The 27,189-nt window shown below is 40.2% G+C and overlaps 1 protein-coding gene across 2 annotated transcripts in view; it reads right to left on the bottom strand.

The window, feature by feature from the left end:
* Window positions 1-26,904, bottom strand: part of ANK2 (ankyrin 2) — a 617,273-nt gene extending 590,369 nt beyond the window's left edge. The window contains exon 1 of one of the 2 annotated variants that reach the window (XM_058549938.1): window positions 26,681-26,904. In XM_058549938.1, the coding sequence (XP_058405921.1) occupies window positions 26,681-26,752 (72 nt within the window). In that variant the 5' untranslated portion in view covers window positions 26,753-26,904. The remainder of the gene's footprint in view (window positions 1-26,680) is intronic. The other variant, XM_058549940.1, reaches the window with a different exon arrangement.
* Window positions 26,905-27,189: the final 285 nt, after the last annotated feature.

Raw genomic sequence — 27,189 nt, 5'->3', positions numbered from 1 at the left:
CTCGTCACGAAAAATAACTAATATTTATGATTTACTATGTGCTTGGCACAGTGTATTCATCACTTAATTCTCACAACAGCTCTATGCTACACATATTATTCCCAATTTATAGATGAGGAAACTGAGGATTAGAGAGATGAATGAAGTAACCAGTCCAAGGTGACACAGCGAGCAGGATTCAAAGCCAGAATTTGAACCCAGACAGTGCACCTTCAGAGCCCGAGACCTTAAAAACACTAGTGACTTTCTGAAGAGCAACGACTACCACCACCACCCTCTAATCACCAGAACCATTTAACCGTGCTCCTTAAAGGAAGAATGGCTGTCACAATTCTTAACTACTCAAATGTCTATGAGTGGGATGACTCAGTCATCAGTTTCACCTCTAAAAAGGCTTTGCAGGGGCCGGCCCCGTGGCTTAGTGGTTAAGTGCGCGCGCTCTGCTGCTGGCGGCCCGGGTTCGGATCCGGGCGCACACCAATGCACCGCTTCTCTGGCCATGCTGAGGCGGCGTCCCACATACAGCAACTAGAAGGATGTGCAGCTGTGACATACAGCTATCTACTAGGGCTTTGGGGAAAAAAATAAATGAATAAATAAAAATTAAAAAATAAATAAATAAAAAGGCTTTTCAGAATGAGAGTTAACCTTCTCAACATTCAGCACCTGCAGAAATAGTGTGATTGCAAGGAAAAGCCTGCCTAACCAAAAATATCTTCCCCAACGGGCTGATGCCTGAAATTTGCCATCACAGAGGGGAAGTGATAAATGGTCTGCCACATACTTCTGCATATCCAGTTCTCTGGACTCAATTCCTTCATCTGTAAAATTAGAGAACTTTATTTTTTAAATTCTATGGTTCTTTTTCTTTTTTTTTTTGTGAGGAAGATCAGCCCTGAGCTAACATCCATGCCAATCCTCCTCTTTTTTGCAGAGGAAGACCGGCCCTGAGCTAACATCTATCGCCAATCCTCCTCCTTTTTTTTTTCCCCTTTTCTCCCCAAAGCCCCAGGAGATAGTTGTACGTCATAGTTGCACATCCCTCTAGTTGCTGTATGTGGGACGCGGCCTCAGCATGGCCCAACAAGCAGTGAGTCGGTGTGCGCCCGGGATGCGAACCCCGGGCCGCCAGTAGCGGAGCGCTAACACTTAACCGCTAAGACACTGGGCCAGCCCTACATTCTGTGGTCCTGTTTTTAATTTCTTTAAGATAAATTTAGCAACTATGTCATTAAGTTAGGTAAAGGATTATAAAATATCCTGATTTAATTGAAAGGTACTGGTAATACATGGGTGTATTTCTATTCTGAAATGTAAAAGAAAAAGTAGGACTTGGAGAACATTTAGCACAGATGACTCCCAGACAAATTATCTACATTAAATCTGCCAGCAAAGTTAAAACTTGTTGAAGAAAGAAAATCTGGAAAATAAGAAATGTTACATAAGTATCCCTCGTGGTCTCCACAAATACGTGGGGCATGTAGCTAAGGCAGCTCTGCTTACGGGTCAGATCTGCAAGTCTGCTTGACTCATTCAACACAAGTTCAAGCTTACTGAACATATTTAATGAAAAATTTTCTGTTCTGTCAATATGAAGGGTCAGAAAATGTACATAACAATATCTTTCTGGTAGCTTAAAATCTGGTAGGAAAGAAAAGATATATGTGTGAATAATTACAATAAAGGAAAACAGAATATATGAAATGTCAAAAAGACAAATACTGTATGATTCCACTTATATGAGGTATCTACAATAGCCACATTCATAGAAACCAAAAGCAGAATGGTGGTTACCAGGGGCTGGGGGGCAGCGGAAATGGGAAGTTGTTTTTGTTTTTTTTTTTAATTTTATTTATTTATTTTTTTCCCCCAAAGCCCCAGTAGATAGTTGTACATCATAGTTGCACATCCTTTTTTTTTTTTTTTTTTTGGGAAGTTGTTTAATGGGTATAGTTTTACAGTTGAAAAAGTTGTGGGGATTGGTTGAACAACAGTGTGAATATACTTAACAATACTGAACTGTACCCTCAGAAATGGTTAAGATAGTCAATTTTATATTATGAGATTTTTACCGCAATAAAAAGGAAAGGAAATAGAATATAAATACCACATGAATGGTACAGACAGTAAGTAGTGCAGGGGTTCGAGGAATTAAAAGATCCATTGCTGTGAATGAGGTCAGTGTGAGAAGGAAAGCCTCCTTGTAGGAAGAAAGATTGGTGGCAGTCCTTGAAGATGACTTAAATCTTGACAAGTAGAGATGGGAAGATTGAACAAATGAGACAAACCGGGGAGGCGGAAAAGGCCACGCATGTTGGGGATAAGAAGAGACCCACTCCAATCTCGGCACTAAGCAACGTGTACAGAGAAGAAATGCTTAAAGAACCACAAGCCAGGGAATTTTAAATTCATTATAGTTACAGTTATATTTCCTCTCTGTGTCATTTCTTCATAACTGAGCCAACATATGAGATTGCCCTAGGGAATGAACTTTTTATTGCTTCAATTTTAGATTGATAAGAACACATTATGAGGTATCATTAGTAACAGCTAATAACAGTAATGATGTAATAAGTGTAATGTAATCTAAGACACTACACAAATAAACAAAAATTAAGCCCAACTGGGCAAAATGCCCAGATTACTTCCTACACACACCAACACAGTACTATAAAAAGTAAAAATGGAAACAAGTGTCTCACAATAACGGTTGTTACTTTTGGGTGGTAAAACAATGGAAGGCTTTTTTTCCTTCTCTATATTACTTTTTATTTCCATGTTTTAAAAACAAGCATGAGGGGCCGGCCAGGTGGCACAAGTGGTTAAGTGCACGTGCTCCGCTTCAGCGGCCTGGGGTTCACAGGTTCGGATCCCGGGCGCGCACCGATGCACAGCTTGTCGAGCCATGCTGTGGCAGCGTCCCATATAAAGTACAGGAAAATGGGCACGGATGTTAGCTCAGGGCCAATCTTCCTCAGCAAAAAAAAAAAAAAAAGAGGAGGATTGGCATCAGATGTTAGCTCAGGGCTGATCCTCCACACAAAAAAATACAAAATAAAATAAGCATGAACACCTTTTATAATGGGAAAACTTTTAATGAGATAAATTGCTACTATAATATATGACACTGGAAAACGAGAGAAGTATTCCTTGAGAACCTGAAAGAAAAATGATGGGGATCGTTTTTGATAAAGTCAGGGGACATGTTCTCTTGTGCAGATTCCCTCGAAGCCTTCTCAGATCACTCTCCCCGTCTCTGTGTCACCAAGCAAAGCGGGGATCACAGCTACCTAGCGACAGGAACTTGTCTTTCATGGATTTACATACCCTAACAGAGTTCTTCCCAGCACACTTTCTCAGTACACAGGTCTTGAGTACTAATGACTCTGAACGTAGGAGATGGGAAGGCACTAAGTCGTCCCTAGGGTACAGTTTGGCCCAAACTTAACTAGAAAGAGAGAACAGCAGGAATGCTCCCATCACTTACTATGCTAAGGAGAAAGTTATTTATAACTTGTCAAGTCCCACCAGTGAGCCAATTTGGGGTGTCAGTTCCCTCCCCAAGAGAGGAGAAGATATGGTATCTTTTCTTATGGAGAGACTGTGAGTAGACTTACAACTGAACTCACACTCTTCACCCCTAAAGGAAAGCAATTTTACCCGTTTCTTCCATTTCCTTCTGCAGGTATTCTGTGCATATATATGCAAATATGTATGTTACACACACACAGTTCACATCACATCATATAACTGTTCCTTGTCTCCAATTTTCTCATTTCTTTCCACCCCCAATATATTCTACCTATACCCACAGTATTAATCCTTGTTGATTTGAATTGAACTGCTGAATTGAATCGAAGAAAATTTCATTTATTCATTCAACAAATGTCTAATTTGAGCTAGATACTGGTTCTATACCAGCAAACAAAACAGAGTTTCTGCCTTCACAAAGCTTAAAGTCTAATTTGTAAAATCATGATAAGCTATTAGTCTAAAACCTACCTAGTTTCTATGAAAAGTATGCACATACATGAAACAAATAGAGGAAAATTACCAATGGATTCAAATGCTTGATCACTAGTAGACCTATAGGTTACACGTGGAGCAGATGCTGGGTCTCCAAACACCGGGGCCAAGAGGCAGAACTGGATAGGCTTTGGTTAAGTAAGAATTTGTGTGTGTGTGTGTGTGTGTGTGTGTGTGTGTGTGCGCGTGTGAGGAAGATCAGCCCTGTACTAACATCTGCCAATCCTCCTCTTTTTTGCTGAGGAAGACTGGCCTGGGCTAACGTCTGTGCCCATCTTTCTCCACTTTACATGGGACGCCGCCACAGCATGGCCTGCCAAGCAGTGCATCGCTGCGCGCCAGGGATCCAAACCGGCGAACACCGGGCCGCCGCAGTGGAGAGCGTGCACTTAACCGCTTGCACCACCGGGCCAGCCCCATAAGTAAGAATTTTAATTTTATACCCGGAAGACAGTTTAGATATCATCTAATCCAATTCTTTACTTTTTGGTGAGGAATCCGAGTCTTAGGAGGAATAGTGAATGCTATTTAGAAGCAGAGAGAGACCCAGGTTCTTTCCAATCCAGACTAAACCATATTGTCTGGTGTTAGTGAAGATCCATGTAGACAACTTCTAAGAGTACATTCCAATCTCTAATCGTGAAGTCGCATTCTGTTTTGTAGAAAACACCGTAAGGAGGGAACACCTCTTTGGGAACAATCAATAGTAACAACGCAAAGAGCATTTAAGACCGTGAACTCCAGAGTCTGATTGCTGACATTAAATCCCTAGTCTGCTACTTACTCTGTGTGACTGCAGGCAAGTGATCTTAACTTCCCTGGCCTCAGTTCCTTCATCTGTAAAATGGGAATGATAATGGTACCCATTTTATGGAGTCATCGTGAGAGTAAAATGAGTGGATAAACACAGTGGTGTGATGGTAAATGTTTAACAATCGGCCTGGGGGTTAAGGGTGATTTGTAGCATTTGCCAATTTCCTACCATAGCCAATTTCAAGCTACCAAAGTGAATCAGCTCACAGAATTCCTGATATTTTAACAATGGGCTCTCTCAAGCTGGTCCATGGCACACCACTGCATATAAAACACTTAAAAAAGTGCCTGGCACTTGATAAGCACTCTCTCTCTATAAAACATGTGGATATTACTTACTATATATACTAGTATAATATATGTGACAGCATTTTCTCTGATTTTGGAATGTTCAAATACACTATAATTTTCAGAATAGCTAAATTTATAGTGGTGGCCAGAGGGGCCCTTCTTCCCAGGAGGCCGCAACAGAGGATACAACCTAACTAAAACAGTATGTTTGCTATGCAAATGCAGCTTCTAGACAGATTCTGCAATGTCTCTGCCCCTTCTAATCAGATTTCCACCCTTTAGTTCTCTCCAAGATAGAGTAGAGCCTCTCACTGCAAATGCACAAAAGATTCTCATTTGAATGACAATATTAATCATATATGATTTATAATTTCACAACAATTAACTGAGGGTATCCCATGTGCTTTCCTTACAATATCTCAATTAATCCTTACAGGAACCATATTAGGTGGATATTATTTTCAAGTGAAGAAACTGAGGCTAAGAGAGGATTCATAACTTTCCACAGGGCATACATCTAGTAAATAAAACAACATATACTTGAACCTGGTCTTTTGAGGCTAAATCTTATGCTTTCTCCACTATCACACATTATGCCATAATTAGAACAGCGTTTTCTTTTTTTTTCGGTTCAGTGTAAAAATTCGGGTTAAACAACTTATCTAAATAGTATTTTATTTATTTATTTATTTATTTATTTATTTATTTTTATTTATTTATTTTTCCCCCCCAAAGCCCCAGTAGATAGTTGTATGTCATAGCTGCACATCCTTCTAGTTGCTGTATGTGGGACGCGGCCTCAGCACGGCCAGAGAAGCGGTGTGTCGGTGTGCGCCCGGGATCCAAACCCAGGCCGCCAGCAGCAGAGCGTGCGCACTTAACCGCTAAGCCATGGGGCCGGCCCCTAAATAGTATTTTAATGATAACTCTTTATACTGCATGCTCCAGCTACGATATACTGAACCATGTATGTGTTATTTGAACCCTGTATGTATTATTTAATTTTATACATAAAGTCCAAAGTAAGCCATAGCTGGATATTTATAAACACCGAGGAAACTTATCTTAGTATATATTTTCCAGTGAACTACCCATGATTCTGAAATCAAGAAGGCTTATACTTTGATTTCTGCACTTTTTAATCTAGTTTTGTAATAATGGAATTCTTAAAATAAGCTTAATTTCTTACTCTGAAGTTATGAACACAATATTAATTCTGTAACTTGAAACTTTTGGAAAAATATTCCTTAGAAGAATGGCAAGATGGGGCAGAGTGGGGAAGAACCATACTGAATACAGTTGAGGGACTGTGTGTGCCAATATAAACGTTCATCTGTTAACTGTAGAGCCATGGAGGGTGAAAACATATATGATTTAGGTCCATTTGCTTTCAAACAAACCGACACTAAGCTTACAATTACAGAGAAATATAATACCCATATTTCATTCATACCAGGATGCATTTATACACACTCACTGTCAAAACCTGAAACATGATCTGCCCACTCCCACCTCTCTGAGACCTCATTCTGCTACTCTCCTCCTCGCCTACTCAGCTTGAGCTGCGGTGGCAATCCCCCTATTCCTGGAACACACCGAACCGGTCCTACCTTTGACCTTCTCATTTGCTTTAACATCGGCCTAAAATGCTCTTCCCCAAGGTGGGTGCTCCCTCCTTCGCATACTCCAGACCTCTGCTTGACCATCACTCATCAGGGAGTGGGAGGTCTTCTCTACCAAATACTACCAAATATAAAATAGCAATCCACACCCCCCCGACTCCCCCTCTGCTCCCACTCCTATCTTGTTTTATCTTTCCATAGCCCTTATCACTACCTGTCATTATATTTATTTATTTATTTATATTTTTTTAACTTTGGTAAAATATACATAAAATTTACTCTCTTAACCATTATTAAGTGTACAGTTGAGCAGTGCAAAGTACATTCACATTGTTATGCAACCAATCTTCAGAACTCTTTTCATCTTCCCAAACTGAAACTCTATACCCATTCAATAACAACTCCCTACTTCCCCCTCCCCAGCCCCAGGAAATCACCATTCTAGTTTCTATCTCTATGAATTTGACTACTCTAGATACCTCATATAAGTAGAATCATTCAGTATTTGTCCTTTTGTGACTGGCTTATTTCACTTAATATAATGTCTTCAACATTCACCCACATTGTAGCACATGTGAGAATTTCCCTGCTTTTTAAGGCTGAATAATATTTCATTGTATGTATACACCACATTTTGCTTATCCATTATTCTGTCGATGGACACTGGGTTGCTTTCACCTTTTGGCTATAATACTTCTGTGCACGTGGGTGTACAAATATCCATGCAAGTTTCTGCTTTCAACTCTTTTGGTTATACACCTAGAAGTGGAATTTCTGGATCATATGGTAATTCTATTTTTAATTTTTTGAGGAAGTGCCATACCGTTTTCCACAGCAGCTGCACCATTTTACATTCCCACCAGCAGTGCACAAGGGTTCCAATTTCTCCACATCACCACCAACACTTATTATTTTCTGCTTTTTGATAGTAGCCATCCTAATTTTTTTATATCTTTATTTTCTATCTTTCCTACCTACTAGAATATAAGCTCCATGGGGGCAGGAACTTCATTGTTGTCATTGTTGTATTCCCAAATCCTGTAACACTGGCACATATTAGGCATCCAAAAACGATTTTATTGAATGAACTAACAATACCACATATTGAAGATTTCTTTTATCTTAGCATAAGTTTCAAATTGAAAAGATAAGAGAATAGTTCTTATAGGAATTATTATATAGACCATCTCTAACAGATTCCTTCAGAAGTTTGAGTATAAAATTGAGACTCGTCTCTATTAGTGATATTTTAAAATTTAAACCCAGACGTAATTGCAGTAATGTGATGCAAACATCACATCAACTGAAGAATAAATTCTTTTGAACACATTCTCAGCAATTGTCAAGGAGCACTTGTTTGTTCCTGTGATCATCATCTAAACTGTGTTTTTTGCCGTTAGGTTCTAAAGGAATGCTCTTAGATGATAACGCTTTTGATCACCATGGAAACATTAACTACGAAGTTTATATCAAGCCCTGGTAGAGACAGGTAAATAGAAAAATAACTTAAAAACTACTTTTCCTTCCATTGAGCTAAATAAATTGAACAAAAGATTCAGTCTTTAAACCTAACAGTGTAAATATCCAGTAAATTAATTGCAGATTCATGAGATCCAAAATTCAATTGAATTCTAGCTATATAGATGTAGCAGATATTGTTGGTTGGCTACCTGACACCTTTTCTCTAATTTTCCCCAACCATTTTGGTTGGATGACAGTGAACCCAGCCCTAACACATGGCATCCTGCTCTTCATTCCTAGGGATTTTTATAGGGGTGGGCACATGATCCAGTTCTTTTTTTTTTGTGAGGAGATTAGCCCTGAGCTAACATCCATACCAATCCTCCTCTTTTTGCTGAGGAAGACTGGCCCTGGGCTAACATCCTGCCCATCTTCCTCCACTTTATATGGGACGCCGCCACAGCATGGCTTGACAAGAGGTGCGTCAGTGCGCACCCAGGATCCAAACCCCGGGACACCGCAGAGGAGCGCAGGCACTTAACAGCTACACCACGGGCCGGCCGGATGCAGTTCTTTTTTTTTTTTTATAATTTTATTTATTTATTTATTTTCCCCCCAAAGCCCCAGTAGATAGTTGTATGTCATAGTTGCACATCCTTCTAGTTGCTGTATGTGGGACGCGGCCTCAGCATGGCCGGAGAAGCAGTGCGTAGGTGTGCGCCGGGATCCGAACCCCGGTCGCCAGCAGCGGAGCACACGCACTTAACCGCTAAGCCACGGGGCCAGCCCCGGATCCAATTCTAATAATGAAATGAAAGGAGGCTTTTGCAGGAAGACTTCTAGGAAAGATTTTCCTCCCTGATAAAAAAGAGGTGTGACCAGAGAAAGACCTGGCCAACACCTGCCACCCTCCCCCTAACCTTGCTTTCTGCTTTGGACAACATCAAATGAAGACACGACACTTGGAACTTGGCAGCCGTCTTGTGATCAAGAGAGATGACATAGCTAACACCTAAGCACTGCAAAGCAGAGGATCAGAAAAGCTTCAATCACTGAAATGGGGGCCGGCCCCATGGCTTAGTGGTTAAGTGCACGTGCTCCGCTACTGGCGGCCCGGGTTCGGATCCCAGGCGCGCACCAATGCACCGCTTCTCCGGCCATGCTGAGGCCACGTCCCACATACAGCAACTAGAAGGATGTGCAGCTATGACATACAACTGTCTACTGGGGCTTTGGGGAAAAAAAAAAAAAAGGACGAGGATTGGCAATAGATGTTAGCTCAGAGCCGGTCTTGCTCAGCAAAAAGAGGAGGATTAGCACGGATGTTAGCTCAGGTCTGATCTTCCTCACACAAAAAAAAAAAGAAAAGAAAAGCTTCAATCACTGATAACATTACCGAGCCACCCAAACCAACAATCCTGGGAATAACTTCTGGCCTCCTTGTTAAATAAACAGTAGATGTCTTTATGGCTTAAGGCACGATTAGTTGAAACATCTTAAATGTGTGTGTATGTGTGTGTGTTTTAGGTAGACTCTTCCATTAAATAACCATAATTCTAGACGACAACGGCATCATTTGCAGAGAGAGAGACTGTTACGTGGTCCCAACTTATAAGCTTTGAGGGCCAGAAGTAAGGATGAGTTAAAAGAGAGTTGAAGACCAAACACAAGATAAACTGGAACTATGTTATGTTTGCTGGAGTTGTCCCTGCCAGCCTTGAAGCAACTTAAGAGCATCCCAAATGGTGGTAGCTGGCTAGAAATCACTCAAATAATATGTCTGCCGGGCCAGGAATCTGTAGACATAAAAGTTAATAAAACAAATTCTTTAATGAAAGTTAATAAAACAAAACCTTTTATGAGATTACATTTTTTCTATTGAATTTGGGGATAACAGATGAAGTCCAATCATCAGGCATGCAAGAGATGCAAATTCCCTCTCTGATGCTCTCACGTCTCTTCCAGGAGACACTCACTTTTAGAGATCACTCTAGATGCCATGAGTTTAGATTAGTGTGATCCCAGGTGATTCACTTACTCAAACCATGACTTGCTTTTGATATCTTTTCTATTAATGCTCACAATGCCACTTCCATCACACCTGATATGAGTTGGTAGCCAGACACAATAAATCCTGACACTTTCATTTCAGGATTCACAATTCATTGTTACTTTCCCCTTTGAAAAGGAGCAATAGCTTTAGAATCATTTCCCCTCCTTTCCACTTCTCCCACACTCCAATTTGGAAGCTCACAGCATTTTTCCAGATGTACAGGGACACTGTCTTCCTCAGAGCAGCCAACTCCTAGTCAGCTCCAGGATGATAAGGGTCTCTCTATCATCTTCATCACAGTGGCAACCCCAGTTTTAAGAAGCACAAAGGAACTCTCTATCATCTGTCCTACCCTTTCCTCAGCATCCTTCCTCTCACCCTAACTGTTGTGTACACAACTCTTAGAGTGGCCTGGGAACCCAGGCTTTTGAACTTGAAGATTCAGGGATTCTATCTTCTCTGCAGCAAGAAGAGAGTAAAATGAGCCCATAGATGCTGGCAGGGGTGGTGTGGGGGGATTTTCCTAAATACTGAGATAATCCCCTGGACCTTTTCAGAAAAACAACAGGTGGGCAAACTTTTGAATCATGGACCATTTATACCCTTCATCCTTCTCTAACAGTCACAGCCAGACTTAAGTTCTTTTTCAGTACATAATGGCTTTTCCATTGGCCAACACAATCTCTGGACAACAAATCTTGAGTTACCTGTTGCGTAGTAAAGTGCTTTGAAATACCTTGATTATTACAAGTACATTATAAAACCAAACTCTATTTTTTTCCTTCTATCTAGTCCACCTGCATATGTGAGACTTTTTGTGGGGTGGAGAGTAAATAGTCAGATCCTTTCAGACAGGTTAAGCTTGAAGGACCTGCAGGATAAAAAGGAGACGGTTTATAGAAGTCAGATAAAAATATGAAGTTAAGATAGGGGTTGGCACCAGGATGGAAGAAAGATCCGCATATGGGTGGTAATGGAGGCTGCAGGAGTGGGCGACCGGCCTGGGAAGAAGTATACATATATAAGAGAAGAAGATCCAAGATAGAAAGCACAGCCCTGAGAGACACTAATACCTAAATAACAAGTGAAGGAAGAGGAAGCCACAGAGGAGAATGATAAAGAACTGCCTGGAAAACACTAGGAGGAAACTATGAATGAATCATGATAATAAACAAGGCTTTTTAGGAGCTGGCTCTTGACTGACTCACCACTCTCGTCTCCTGTGACCTCCACCAAGCACTCTGCTCCAGCCATTCAGAACCACTGATGACTCCCTAAAATGCAGCACGCTTTCTACTTCCATGCCTTTGCACCTGCTGTTTCCTCTGCCTGGAATTCCCTCTCTATCTTAATCATGTTGCAAACTCTTTCTCTTCCTTCAAGCACCAGCTTCTCTTTGAGGGCTTTGCTGAATTCCCCAAGCAAACAAAGGCCCCCACTGCACTGGATCATACCTCCATTGTCAAAATCATCACAGACTATCTGTTTAGTTTGTTTTCCCCCTATGCCATAAGTTCCATGAGTACTGATGTTTTCACCTCTGTATTTGAGGTGTTTTCATGTCTGCATTTCCAAGCCCTTACATGGCACCTGGAGTGAGGAGGTGGTATTATATGCCCTCTTTAAGGACATGGGCTCTGAGGCCTAACATATGTGGGCAGGAATCCCTTACTCTGCCATTTACTTGGCTGTATGATCTTGAGCAAACTACTAGGCCTCAGTTTCTTTACCTTTAAATTGGGATAATTAATGTACCTATCTCATAGAATGGATGGGAGAATGAAATGAGATGATACATGTTAAGAAATTGTCACAGGGGCCAGCCCGGTGGCATAGTGGGTAAGTTCACACACTCCGCTTCGGTGGCCCAGGGTTCACAGGTTCGAATTCTAGGGACAGACTGATGCACTGCTCATCCAGCCATGCTGTGGTGGCATCCCACATACAAAATGGAGGGAGATGGGCACAGATGTTAGCTCAGGGCCAATCTTCCTCAGCAAAAAGAAGAGGAGGACTGGCAACAGATGTTAACTCACTGTCAGTCTTCATCACCAAAAAAAAAAAAAAAGAACTTGTCACAGAGCTTGGCACACACTCAGGCTCAGTTAGGTGTGAGCATCATTATTTCAGAGGGAGTTCAATATAATTGTTGAATATAGGAATGGTGCTCTACAGTCCTGTTCAGAGGAATTTCAGGAAGGAGGGAAAGGTTAACAGAATCAAAACTGCTGAGAAGTCTAGTAGGATTAGGGCTGTCAGTTTGCTAAATTCTCAACCAAGGCATCCTTCTCTCCCCAGCAGTTGGGTTTCTTTAACCTCACCATCAGGCTCAACCCTGCCCCAGTCTCTACAACAATGAAGATGAAAAAGTTGGGAAAAAAAGAAAACAACTCCTGGACAAAGTAAAGTCCGAGAATAGGCAAAAGGAGTGAGATCAAAGTCAGGATAATTCTTCCTCTGAAACAGGAAGGAAGAAAGCAAGAATACAGGTGTATGTGAAAACACATGCTCAGAGGTGGGAGTATGTTCCTGGTTTTCTCCTATAACTGAAGAAGGTGTCTATAAAAGAGGCATTCAGAAATAAAACATTTGGTACTCTCAGACGCAAGAATTCAGTCAGTATACAACAATCCAAGCTTTTATCAAAAATAGAGACAGGATTTTCTAGGTTGGTATACAAGGTCTCTTATCCAATTAGAAGTCTGATTTAGTCAGCAGCCCTGATACTCTTGCACATTTTACCTTCTTATATTTATAAATGCATGTTTTCTTAAAGTAAATACTTATTCACTGGTGTCTAAATAAACTATATAAGCACTTCTAGGGGCCGGCCCCATGGCATAGCGGTTAAGTGCGCGCGCTCTGCTGCTGGCGGCCCGGGTTTCGGATCCCAGGCGCGCACTGATGCACCGCTTGTCAGGCCATGCTGTGGTGGCATCCCATATAAAGTGGAGGAAGATCGGCACGGATGTTAGCCCAGGGCCAGTCTTCCTCAGCAAAAAGAGGAGGATTGGCATGGATGTTACCTCAGAGCTGATCTTCCTCACAAAAAAAAAAAAAACTATAGGAGCACTTCTAACAAATACTTGATAAGTATCATGGATAGATAATAGCACTATATGTACTGTTTTGTTGGATATTATTTTTAGCTCAATGGTGCAAATTTACAAAACAAAAATGTCTTTATAAACTAGCATTATAAAAGTGATTAGCTTATATAATTTATGTTAAATACATCTGTTATTCTTAAAGTTACAAGCTCACACAATTTAAGCAATATCACGATACCATGCATCTAATATTTTCCTTCATGTTCATGATTATCAGCCATTGCATAGAGCAGCAAATTGGTTAAACCAGGTTAAATCCAGTTCCAGAAAGGGTTTATTTGACTTGCCTGACCCTAAAATGAACTAGGGTCAAATAACCTTACATTAATGTGAAGAGAGGAGAAACTCAGTGTTCATAAAACCTGTGGGAAGATTTCTTTTAGTTTTATAAGCCTACCCTTTAGGACAGTCAGAAAAAAGGTCAGGCAAGCCCAATTTATATTAGATCATACACTGCAGAGAAATGATGTGATCCTTCTACATTTATTACCATAAGAGTTGACTAAAGGTTAATGGATTTGAAAAATTGCATTTCCAGGAGTCTGGTTTTTAATACCAAGTGGCTAGCAAGCTACCATCCATCATAAAGGAAAATTGTTGAGATAAATAACTTGTATATAAGACAGTCTCGAAGCTTCGAGATTTGTTACTACTTTAGTCTACGTGAAATAAAGCATTTAAAAGAACAACACTGTTTTCAGATCTGCTTAGGTAAAATAAAAGAAAGTTTAATTTCATTAAAAGAAAAAAGAAATTCCAGATGTGGCACTTGACAATAACTCGGATCTTGACGTTTCCTCTAATTTCTTTCGGCCGTGTGACACCATTCTCCATGAGCATGACTGCATCTTTGGCTTCTTGTTAGGCTTCCATCTCCTAAATTTGGGCGGGTCCCCAGAGATTCTGCTTCTGGTCATGTGTGACACAGGAAGCACCATCAGTCTATATTCTGCCCAAAGGGTTCCATTTTCAGCCTGAACTCGAATCAAGAAATGACCTAGTAAGCTGTAACTCAAAATATCCCTCCCCTCATCTACAGCTCACGAAAAGGTGATCACGACCAAACACACATATTCAAGACATATTCAAGACAGAAGACACTGATTAGAGAGATATCATTATCAGGTTAATAGGTATATAATGGTGGAAGTTTTGCAGAGTATACAGTCGGCCCTCTATACCCAAGGATTCTGCATTCGCACATTCAACCAACCCCAAATGGAAAGGCCTGCGATGTTGCCTCTATACTGAACATGTACAGACTTGTTTTTTTTGGTCACTATTCCCTAAACAAGACAATATTATAATTATTTACATAGCATTTACATTGTATTAGGTATTATAAGTAATCTAGAGATAATTTAAAGTACATGGGAGGATGTGCATAGGTTATATGCAAATACTATGCTATCTTCTATAAGGCACTTGAGCATCTGTGGATTTTGGCATCCGCGGGGGTCCTGGAATCAAACCCCACCCCCCATACTGAGGGATAATTGTAAAATGACAGAAACAAAACACCCCAGAAATCAGATGGTAAATCTTAGTACTTTAAATAATATTCAAATTAATTTTAATAATTAAATTAATTAACTTAAATTAATGGTTTTTAAATTAAATCCCATTAGCATCAAATAAGACTAATATGCAAATAATGATAATGGTCCTAAAACAAGAAAGTGATCAACCACAGCACAGACATTGCTGGGAAAGAATATGGGATTCAGAATGTGGTCAGGCTGTACCTGGAAGAAAGGAAATCCAGACTGGACTGAGACTTTCTAGTGAAGAGGCACAGAATTTCATACCAACACCTCACTGGACAGTATTAATAATTGCAGAGATATGTTTAACTTCCTGTATCTTTAAATGTAATTTTCAGTCTATATTGTGAGCGCCATTATTCCCTATAAATTCTTTTATTACTTTCATAAGTCCTGAATTAAAGACTTTCTTCCAAGCATCATTATAAAAAGACATCTGGTCTAATACCTGGATGTTAGTCAAGATTCTGGTGCTCAAATGGGCCAAACCAGATGAGCAATATCTATTACAATGTTCATTTTTTTCTGAGTGTCCTTTCTACAAGTTACATTTTTTTTTTTAAGATTTTATTTATTTATTCCCCCCGCCCCAAAGCCCCAGTAGATAGTTGTATGTCATAGCTGCACATCCTTCTAGTTGCTGTATGTGGGACGCGGACCCAGCATGGCCAGAGAAGCAGTGCGTCGGTGCGCGCCCGGGATCCGAACGCGGGCGGCCAGCAGCGGAGCGCGCGCACTTAACCGCTAAGCCACGGGGCTGGCCCTCTACAAGTTACATTTACACAAAAGGATCTTAACAAGAGCTATGATCTTAAATCTGTTATTGTTCAGTCTTTGAAATACATTATTCCTTCAACTAAAATCCCTACGTGCAGCAACAGCTCTAGAGTTTCCATTTAGGAGAGACTTAAGGGAGGCAATCTGATTGGAACACGGGGAGATTCTAAGGGAGCATGGCATGAAGTTATTTGTGCAGAAAGTAAACATATTGCTTTTCTTAGATTTTATGTTACAGAAGTGATGAAAAGAGCAATGTTTCCTAAAGTTTCTTTTATTGACATTTTAGTTAAGATCGTGGAAATATGGCTTATCCATGATTAGGTGATGAGAATGATGATGAATTTATGTGAAGGTAGCTTTTATCTGGGGATGGGAGGGAGGTGGACAATAGAGCCAACCCTTAGCAGGGGTATTCTCTTTCTACAGAATAAAGACCAACCTCCGCTACACTGAAGACTCTCTATGATGTTATACCAATTATCTTTCCAACTTGATCTTTCACTAATCACTCCTTGCCTCCTACTCTGTAGCCCACTGGGATTGATTACTAACCATTCTGCCTACTCTCCAATACTTTCCCATTTCTCTGTGTCTCTTCATGCTGTTCATTCTGGATCTCAAATGCTTTCTATCCAATCTCTACCTGCCAAACTTAAATTCATTCTTCAATATGTATCTAACTCAAATTTCAACTGCTTTCTTCTTTTATCTGTCTTCCCATGGTATTTTGTACTCTATTATTATACTTACCATATTCTATCCGTACTATAGTAAGTTGTGTACACTGCTTGATTTCATCTTCTATAGGATTGTAAGATTCTTGAGAGCAGGGATAGACCTAATGTCCTTTCTAGGAAGAATTTTCCAAATGAACCATAGCTTATTTTATATAATCATGGCTTATCTTCTGAAAAATCTGAGGAACTTATCTCTTAAAATGACCACCAAGGGTCATTTCAGGCGACACCTGAAATTTTAAATTTAGTTTCTCATTTTAAGAGCTACTTCCTATCATGTCCAAGTGAAAATGTAAAGGAGGATTACATTATTAGTATATCTTCTATCAAACGGTAGTTAAAATTGAAATGTGATTGCTGGTTGCTATCCTGTTGTCTGAAATGCAAGAAAGTTCCCTTGGTTCAACAGCAAATAATTATTAATCAGGGCCTTGTTCAGACTGCTATTCGTTTGCTAGGTAATCCCAAACAAATTATTTTTATACTCTTTGTGCATCCATTTAACTAATCTGAAATCTAAAATATGGATTATCTGCTTCCCAAGTTGTTACAGATATTAGTCATTAAGTGATGGTCAAGAATTTTAATGAAGGAGGGAACTTGAAAAGTGAACAGAAACGGTACTTGTTAATAACACCCTGGCGCTGAATAATCCAAAGTGATTTAAGGAACGAACAGAGTTAAATGAAGAAAAATTTGCAGCCAAAGTAGATATAATCCAGTATGACGCACCATAAGATTATGATGGCTCCTTTTCTAATATGTTGACATTTACCCATGTAACATTTAAAAATGGAGGAAACAAATAAGAATTTGCAAAATATAGAGCTGGATTGGCAATTGTATACCTAAGACTGAAATTGATGTAATTCAGTTTGTTACTCGGGGTTTTCTACATTGATGAATATAGTACTCAGAAGGGAGAGGAGAGGAAGATGGGCACAGACGTTAGCTCAGGGTCAATCCTCCTCAGCAAAAGGAGGAAGACTGGCAACAGATGTTAGCTCAGGCCTAATCTTCCTCACCAAAAAAAAAGAAGAAGAAGAAGAAGAAGAAGAAGTGAGAGGGAGTAAAAAGTAGCTTTTGATCCAACAATTTTACTTTTGGGAATTTATCTATCAGTACTTGTGTTCATAGACCCATATATACCCACATATATTCTTAAATACAAATATACAAGATGTTCACTGTAGCAAAAGACTGGAAACAACCTAAATGTCTATTCATAAAGAGAGTGAAGTGAATTATGATACATGCATTTAATAAAATAATATGCAACCAAATAAAAAATGAAATGTGTGTACCAAAATGGAATGATGACCAGAACAAATTTTTATGAAAGAAGCAGAGTATAAAGCAATGTGTATAGTAGCTCCCATTTATGTAAACACAAGGGAAAGGGGTATGTACACAGACGAATTTTTCTATAAACACAGGATATTTCTAGACGGAATACATAAGAAGAGGTTGCTTTGGGGGTAGGAGATTGCAGAATTTGAGTCTGGAGTAAGATTTACTTTTCATATATATCCATCTATAAATGCATGAAGTTATTACCACATTCTTGTACGACTTATTCAATGTAAAAAAAAATACAATAAAATTATATTTATAAACTGTTAGAATAATGTTCAGTTAGATAACCAAGATGCTTAGGACACAATAATTCAAATCAAAATTATATAGTTTTTCACAACAAAGTATGCATCTATAATATTTTATTGTTTAGAAAGTACTTGCACAAATATCATGTCATTAGAGTTTAATAATGGCCCTATGAGACAGAATGATAATTATTCACATTTTATAGATTACAAAACTAAGGCTTAGCAAGATTAAATAACTTATTTACTCAGAATTACTCAAATAGCACCCAGGGCAAGTGGACGAGCCTGATTTCTGACTTCTACATCTACTCCTCAGGAAAATGATTGTCTCTCCTTCTAGTGCTATCTTTGGGAAAGGGAAGAGTCTGGCATTTATTAAGCATTTATCATATAATAACAAGAGCTAAAATTATTTAGTATTTATCAAGTGCCAGGCATTGAGCAAAATACGTTGTGTGCATTATATTATTTAATCCTTAAACTAACTTTATGCCATGGATACTGCTATGGTCTCCATTTCATAAGTGAAGAAACTAGGCACAAACAGGTTAAGTAGCTTGCCTAAAGTCACATGCCTAGTAAGTGACTAAGACTAAACAAGACTTTGCACAAGACATGTGGATACCCCACCTTCACTGTCAAGGTCTGTCTACACCCTTCACAAACAGGATCCTGGAGTCAGGGGTGCACCCACTGGTCTCACAGTCTGACCTTTGGAGAACAGATGAGGAGGAAAGGAAGCCAGCGCAGGAAGCCAACTGAAGTCACTGGGCAGGAAATCCTGGGTCCTGACCACCCAGAGCATAGCTCGGAAGACGAAGTGCTGGCCCAATGTGAGCAAGTCCCCCAGCCCTGTGCCGTCCTCACTCAGTGGCGAAGAGTGTGGTCAGAGGAGGCCCAGAGTGGGAGGCCCTAGAGCCCAGGGCCTCTTCTGCTTGTGTCTAAGGGTGGTACTGTGGAACACCCTCCAAACTCTAAGGGCAGAACCTGAGGCCAGGACTCTCGAGCAACTGAAAGTCAGGCAAAAGGCAAAAGAACCGTGTTTGCATATAGTGATTTATGAAGATTTAAGAGGGCAAGTATTTCCTCCGAAATGCTTATTTAACTAGTTCTTGTCATCTCTGTGTTACCTCTTGATCCAACGACAAAAATCACGTGCTCAGCGTTCCAGCTTACTTTGTGTTGACTGAGTTCTCATGCTCTGTGGTAGATCGTATTTTCAAAGGTGGCCAATATCCCATGCCACATTCCATTAACAATGCAATAGTGATGTTCACCCCTCTCATAGATGAGTGGGGTCTATGCCCCCTCCCCTTGAATCTGGGTGAACCTCTGTGATTGCCTCAACCAACAGAATATAGCAAAAGTGACCCTACGTGATTTCCAAGGCTAGGTCATAGAGATGTCATTTACTTCTGCTGTGATTTCTTGGGACTCACTCTTAGAACCCAGTCACCATGCTGCAACAAAGACAAGCACCCACATGGAGAGGACTGGTATAGGTGTTCCAGCCCACAGACCCAGCCAGCACTGGCCACCTGACATATGTGAGCAAACCGTAGGGGATTCCTGCCTCAGCCCTAGAGTCACCTCTAGCCTTTGGGAAAGGGACCCCGGCTGATTCCCAATGTCATCATCAGGCCCTGCTCAAATTGCAGATTAATGAGCAAAACACATGTTTATTGTTGTTTGAAACCACTATCTTTGAGGTTTATTATGCAGCAATAGCTAACTGAAACTTTATTTATATATCCTTGCAATAAAAGCTAGGTTTACAGACTATTGAACTCAAGGCTGTATGTGTCACTAGGAACAGATAATTAGCTCCTTAATATACCAAAATCTACTCATATAATAACTCTTCATAAAAACATGAAATGCTAATCTTCTCCAAAGCCTGTAGTGAATGAAGCTTAAAGTCCCTATTTATTTCTCATCTCATTGCCCATATTCAACATAGCTGATTTAGAAACTGTCTTCTTAAAGCCTCTGGAAACCCTCTGTATTCATCAAGCAGGGTACACAATGTGACACATTATCTTGTCAATTTTCCATTTGTTTTCTGGATATAGTTTTATTGTATGCATTTCACTTTCATAAACAGCTTCCCCCCAAGACATGAGGACTTGCCTTGTACCTTCATATGATGTTTAGATTGGAAACTGTTTAAACAACATTTTAAAAAACAAAGCCAAAAGCATATTAATGTCATTAAGATTTTCTAAAAATTACATGATATATACTTTTTTCTAAAATCTGAAAAACTCAAAATACATAAATCCAGAAGACAGAGTCCAGAAATGGACTCATGCCAATATGTCAATTAATTTTTTACAAAGATGCAAAGGCAATTTAATAGATAAAGCATAGTCTTTTCAACAAATGGTGCTGGAACAACTGGACATCCATTTGCAAAAAAAAAAAAAAAGAAACTTGGATGACAGATTTAAATGTAAAATGTTAAAACTATAAACATTTTAAAAGAAAATATGGGAGAAAATCTTCGTGACTTTGAGTTAAGGAAAGAGTTTTTAGTTACAATAAAAGCACAACCCTTAGCTGACAACACTGAAAATTGGACTTCATCAAAATTGAAAACCTTTGCTCTGAGAAAGACACTATAAAGAAATGAAAAGACAAAGAACAGACTAAGAGAAAATATATTCAAATCATATATCTAACAAAGAACTTGTATCCAGAATACATAAATAACTTTCTAAACTTAAGAATAATGGGGCCGGCCCAATGGTGTAGTGGTTAAGTTCACGAGCTCCCCTTCAGCGTGTGGGCACAGACCTACACACCGCTCATCAAGCCACACTTCGGTGGCATCCCATATATAAAGTTGAGGAAGACTGGCATAGATGTTAGCTCAGTGACAATCTTCCTCAAGCAAAAAGAGGAGGATTGGCAACAGATGTTAGCTTAGGGCCAATCTTCCTCACAAAAAAATAAAATAAACTCAACAATAAGAAAACAACAACTCAATTTAAAAGACAGAGGGGCTGGCCCAGTGGCATAGTGGTTAAGTTAACACACTCCACTTTGGCGGCCCAGGGTGGTTCACAGGTTCAGATCCCAAGCTCGGACCTACGAACCACTCATCAAGCCATGCTATGGCAGCATCCCATATACAAAATAGAGGAATATGGGCACAGATGTTAGCTCAGAGCTAATCTTCCTCACAAAAAAAAGAAAGAAAGAAAAAGATGAACCAAAATACTTTGACACTTCAACAAGGAAAAGGTAAGGATGGCAAATAAACACATGAAGAGTGTTCAACATTATTAGTCATTAGGGAAATACAAATTAAAATCATAATGAGATACCTCTGTACACTTATTAGAATGGCTAAAACAAAAAAAATGACAATACCAAATGTCAGCAAGAATGTGGAGCAACAGGAACTCTCATGCATCGTTGGAAGGAATGCAAAAACAGTACACTCACTATGGAAAATAGTTTAGAAGTTTCACATATGATCTAGCAATCCTATTCCTAGGTAGACTCCCAAAAGAAATAAAAACTTATGTTCACACAAAACCTGTACACAAATGTTTAATAGCAACTTGATTCATAATTGCCACAACCTGGAAACAACCCAAAGGTTCTTCATCTGAATAGCTAAACATGGTACACCCATACAATGGAACACTACTCTGTAATAAACAGGAACAAATATTGATGCACACAAGAAGTTAGATGGATATTAAGGATATTATGCTGAGGGAAAAAAAGTCCATTTCAAAAGGTTACATTCTAGATGATGCCATTTATATGACATTCTGGAAAAGGTAAAAACGTAGGGGCAGAGGACTACTCAGCAGTTGCCAGAGGTTGGAGGTGGGAAGATTTGTTTGAGCAGTGGAATCAGCACAAGGGAATGTTTCAGGGATATAGAATTGTTCTGTAGCCAGATTGTGGTGGTGGATACACAACTCTAAGTATTTCTCAAAAGTCATTAAACTACATAAAAAGTAAATTTTACTGTATGTAAATTAAAAAGCACATTTTAAAAATCAAAGCCAATTATATGAATGCATCACTATATTCATTTATTGCCTTTCTCCCACCCCTTCACTGTCTAAAGGAAATTATCCTCTTTTGTAACTTAAATTCTTTGCATAACATGAAAATTCAAAATATAACTTACCTTGACGAGCACAAACAAAGAATGGAATTATTAGAAGAAACTGAAAAACGTGAAAATGTAAGCCTGTTATTTATTTATTTATGCCTGTTCAAGACAACTTTCCATTAACCCAACTCATTCTCAGAATTATTTTCCTCAGGATCATCATGGAAACAGCAGGAATAACTGAGGAGCTCTCAGGGGAAGCAAAAGCTCAATGAGGGCTTTAGTCTCTCTTCTCTGCAAGCATGACACCAAAGAAAGGCTCTCTCAGAGAATACAGGAGTGAAAGTGGAATTCAAGTTATTCTCATTTGATGAATTAGAGGAACGAAAATGATCTCAACTCTGCTGTAAATCCTACAGTTAATTTCAAGGTAACCTAAAGGAAAATTCCATGAGAATGGTCACAGATAGCTCCTAGTAGCAGAGGTGCTAAGAGGAGCTCCCTCAACAGTCACAATGTCTGAAAATTAAAATGGGAAGACAATAAATAACAGTGATTGGGAAATAAGGCATCAAGATCAAGTTTTAAATCCCTGAGTTGCAACTTACTAGCTATAATCTTGAGTATGTAGCTTAGTTTCTCTAAACCCATGTTTCTCATCTGGAAAACGGGAATAACAATATCTCCTCTGTAGGACTGCTGTGAAAAATTGTACCTAGCTTAGCCTCATGACTGCCTCAATGTAAATATTTCGTTATTACCATATGGGAGGTCTCCAGTTCCTACAGCAAACATAGAAGGAACACTGGTTTACGGCCATAAATGAAATTACAACAATACTCACAGATCTTGGGGAAGGATGAAACAAGAAATAGACACTAAATTTTACTGGCACCAATTATACAAGATGTCTTATAGCTCTCCAATTCTCAAAGCAATCAATGCCTTGGAAACGCCCATCGGAGCTCATCAGAAAGACAGTAAGGCCCAGAAAGATGCCAGCAAAGTGTCTTAACCTCAAGATCTCAATATTCATTTCATTAATTGATTTAAATTCTCTGGCAATGGCCAGAGGAATTATATGGGTCTCGCCATGTACATGATATATGTAGACAAACTATTTAAAATTTAGTTGCAAAACTACCCTTTCTTAATCTTTTCTTTTTTTTTTTAAGTGTGTTTATTTCTTTTTTTCTTCACTCCCTTTTTTTTTTTTTTGTGAGGAAGATCAGCCCTGATCTAACATCCGATGCCAATCTTCCTCTTTTTGCTGAGGAAGATTGGTCCTGGGCTAACATCCGTGCCCATCTTCCTCTGCTTTATCTGGGACGCCGCCACAGCATGGCTTGATAAACGGTGCGGTGGTGCGCGCCCGGATCTGAACCCGCGAACACTCGGGCAGCCACAGCAGAGCGCGAGCGCTCAGCCGCTATGCCACCTGGGCGGCCCCTTTCTTTTACGAAGTCAGAAAATGAATAAAGAATGAACACAGGACGAAATTCAGGAAATTCATCTTTCTAGTTTGGTAAATAATTTGACTTAGATGGGTAAAAAAGTAGGGGAAATTTCTGTCCTTACTTATCTTGTATATAAAATAAAGAAAAGATAACCATTTTCTTAAAAGAGGAAAAAAATTAAATATCCATTATTTAGGAGCCTCAGCAGAAGGAGTACACTGATAAATTTTTCTCTCCCTTAACATGACAGAATGAAGTTGAAGGTCATTTTCCTTTTACCTTCTCATTTTTGGAAACTTAGATTTTAACTACACTATGTAAAGGCATTGGACTACTTTAGCTATTTCGTGCTGTATCAGCATTTTCCAAAAGGTTAAAAAAAAAAATCTTTGTCCAAAAGATCAGATTGTAAAAATAATATATATAGTTTCTGACATGTAATTTTAATAACATATTAAATAACTAAAAGAGAACAGAAATACATCAGATGGATGCAAACACGAATTCAGTCATACGGTGACTTTTTAGATATATGCAAACTTAGGTATTATTTAGGCTCATTATTACAGAAATGATCAAAACAAAAAGCTGAGAAATAAATATTTTTTAAAAATAATGTGGAAAGGACCCCATAAGCAATTCAAATTTCAAATGCTTTAATGCTTGTCTTCGTTAAAGGTACCTACACTTGCTCATGGATAAGATTTTTGCCCTCTTTATTTCTTTATCTCTAGGGCATGAAACATTACTTTTTATGCTGAATAGATTTCTTGAATAAATGAATCTTCAAATAGCATATTTTCATTGAATTAGCGGTTAAATTTACCAGTTGTATTTATATTTACCAAAACCCTTTCTATAATAGTTTTATTTCTAAATTTCCACTATATAATTAAAATTATGACCAATAAATTTATCTGTTGCTAAAATCCATGTAATGTCTTTAATTAAAATATTTCAGTCCTTTGGACTTCCATCCTTTTTCAATTATACTTTTTCTCAACCATGGTTTAGAAAGAGGAAAACAATTCTATGTTAATTCAATTCTGATTCCATCCAGAATTGATTTGAAAAAGAACTATTAAAGAACAAGGAGAAACATCTCTGGCGAACAGTGATACAGTTAAAATACACTGGGACTGAGGCCTAAAACATTTCACCACTTTACAGGAAAATACTGTTATCACTTTTGTTTTTTTGTTTCTAATTTGCTCAAAATCACTGGCAGACAAACAGTGCTGCTGCAGAGGTTGTCAGCACTTCTGTTCCACCTGCCTGAATGAATCAGGTAGACTGGAGTGACCAATAATTCCAGCAACCTATTTCCACATCCTATGCAAATTAATGCACCAATCACTAAAAGAGTGCTTCTGTAAGGTCACATAAATGAAAGTCTGAACAGAGGACACCAGTCAGTTACTTGAATGTCTCGGCATTATATCATTCACACAGCTTCCAATTATGTGGTCCTCGAAGCAGAGTATCTACTCTGCAAAATAACAATGACCTTTCATGCAAATTTTTTCTAGTAAATATTTTCTTACATACTATTTCTTAGATCAATAGAAGTATTCTAAATATGGAATGAGATTTCATAGAGATTTTTGTGAGTGCATATATTCTATTTAAATTAACATATTTTACTTCCTCAATGCTTGCATAAATATATATACATACATAAATATTTAGCCAAATTGATATAAAAATGATTTTTTGCCTAGGATATGATTTCTCTCAAATTGCAAATAGCACTAATTTCACCTTTATTCTTAGATGCATAAATAAATATCACAAATACAGATGTAATGATGCCTGCTACCACAATTCTGCAAGAAGAAAAAATAGCTCCAAATGCAATTAAAAACGTATTGTCATAAAATTAGAGTCCTGCATTCTATAAGGATTTGAAACCCTGACAGTTTCTTTGGGACACAGACTGCCATAAAAAAAAAAAAGTACACATTAAATTTTAGTCACTGTATAAAAAATGCACATAAACAAAGGTTGCCCCTAAAATAACACCACCTATACATATCAAAATCTAAATGTGGCAAAGACCTTGTCAAATGTCAACCAAATTTTACTGTCATGTTTTCCCAAATTCTGAAGCTCCTGTTATTCTTCAAAATTTCCACATAGCCCTGAAAAAAGACCATTCTGTTGGGTATTATCTTCCTGCAAAGACAGACTACATCAACCAGTTTACTCTATTTCTCTTTGGTAAACAGGTTGCCCTCCTGCAACCAGCGATCATATTCTCACACTGCTTCACCACCCTGAACAGGGCAGGCTGACACTCGCGTTACTACTGCAATAACCCAAGCGCTAATGCTGGAGTTCCTGGCAACGGTAGCAGAAAAAAATCCCCAAAACTCTTAGATACCAAATCACAGATCACAACCAGATGGAGTACTCCCTTGTTTTAATATTACCATACAAACAGAAAACAGGGCTTATTCAACCAGCCAGAGAAATGTGCATTCCCCCTTGCAGTGTTGGGGATAGCTGCGTCTCTGCAGACGTCGGAGAGCGGCAACACATGTTTCTAGTACTCCATGTCTCAACAGGGCTGCAGTTGTTGGGTGTAGCTCTGCCTGGAAGTTGAGAACTGGTAAGAAACCTCTAGACAAGGTTCCTTCTCTCCTAGGGCTGGGAGGTGAACGCCTCCAGCAGTCCCTCTCAAGGTCCTCAGGGGATTTGGGTCTGGGGTGCATCTCCCCCCCCCCCCCCCCCGGGCACCACAGGTTACTTCTAATGGTGCAGCTCCGCAGTGGGTCATGTGACAGCTGGGCGTGTGCCTCTGTGCGCGGTGGGGGGATGCGTTTAAGGGGGGGGGTGTGTGTGCAGAAGTTAACGTCTGCTTTTGGAAGACGTGTTTTTCTAGGGTGTGTGTGTATTTGTGCGTGTGTGCGTGTTTCTGTGTCTGTGTGTGAAGTGAGCTGGAGAAAAAGAGATTCAGAGAGTGGTCCTGGGCCAGGCGATGCGGCCAAGCGAGGCTGTGCCAGCGCTGCCCCGCGGCCAGCTCCGCCGGGGGGCGAGGTCCGGGTCCTCGGGCAGGAGGCCGGCGGGGCGCAGCGCCCCTCCCCACCTTGGGCACCCACCTGACGAATCCGCGGAGGGTTCGGCGGGGTGCAGGCCCCGCCCTCCGGGGCCGAGGAGGTGGGAGAAGCCATCTTCCCGGGGCGCCGGCTTCTTCCTCCCGTCTCGCCGGGGCTCCCGCGTCTCCTGCCCCGGCCTGCGGCCCGCGGCCCCGCCGGCTCGTCGGCGCAGACAGCGAGGGCTGGCCGCCCGCAGTCCCGGCCGGAGCGCTCGCCTGCCGCGCCCACCTAGCTCCGGGCGGGGCGGCTCGGGGCCACGGCGGGCGGGGGCGGGCGCGACCTTGGCCGCGGGCTGGGCTGCTGGCGGCTGCCCCTTCCCGGCGCGTGTCCGCGAGTGCGGGCGGCCGGGCTCGGTCTAGCGGCGCCCGGGGAGCCGAGCTGCTGCGCTCGCCGCCGCCGGGAGAGCGATGAGCTCATGGACAGCTCCCAGCAGCCCGGCTCCGCGCACGCCGCCCGCCGGCTCCGGGGTGGGGACGCGCGGGCTCCCGCGGGCGCGCCCGCCGTCCCCGCGC

Source organism: Diceros bicornis, chromosome 11 (genome assembly GCF_020826845.1).
Source record: "Diceros bicornis minor isolate mBicDic1 chromosome 11, mDicBic1.mat.cur, whole genome shotgun sequence".
Lineage (NCBI taxonomy): Eukaryota > Metazoa > Chordata > Mammalia > Perissodactyla > Rhinocerotidae > Diceros > Diceros bicornis.
This window is presented reverse-complemented; position numbering and strand designations above follow the sequence as displayed.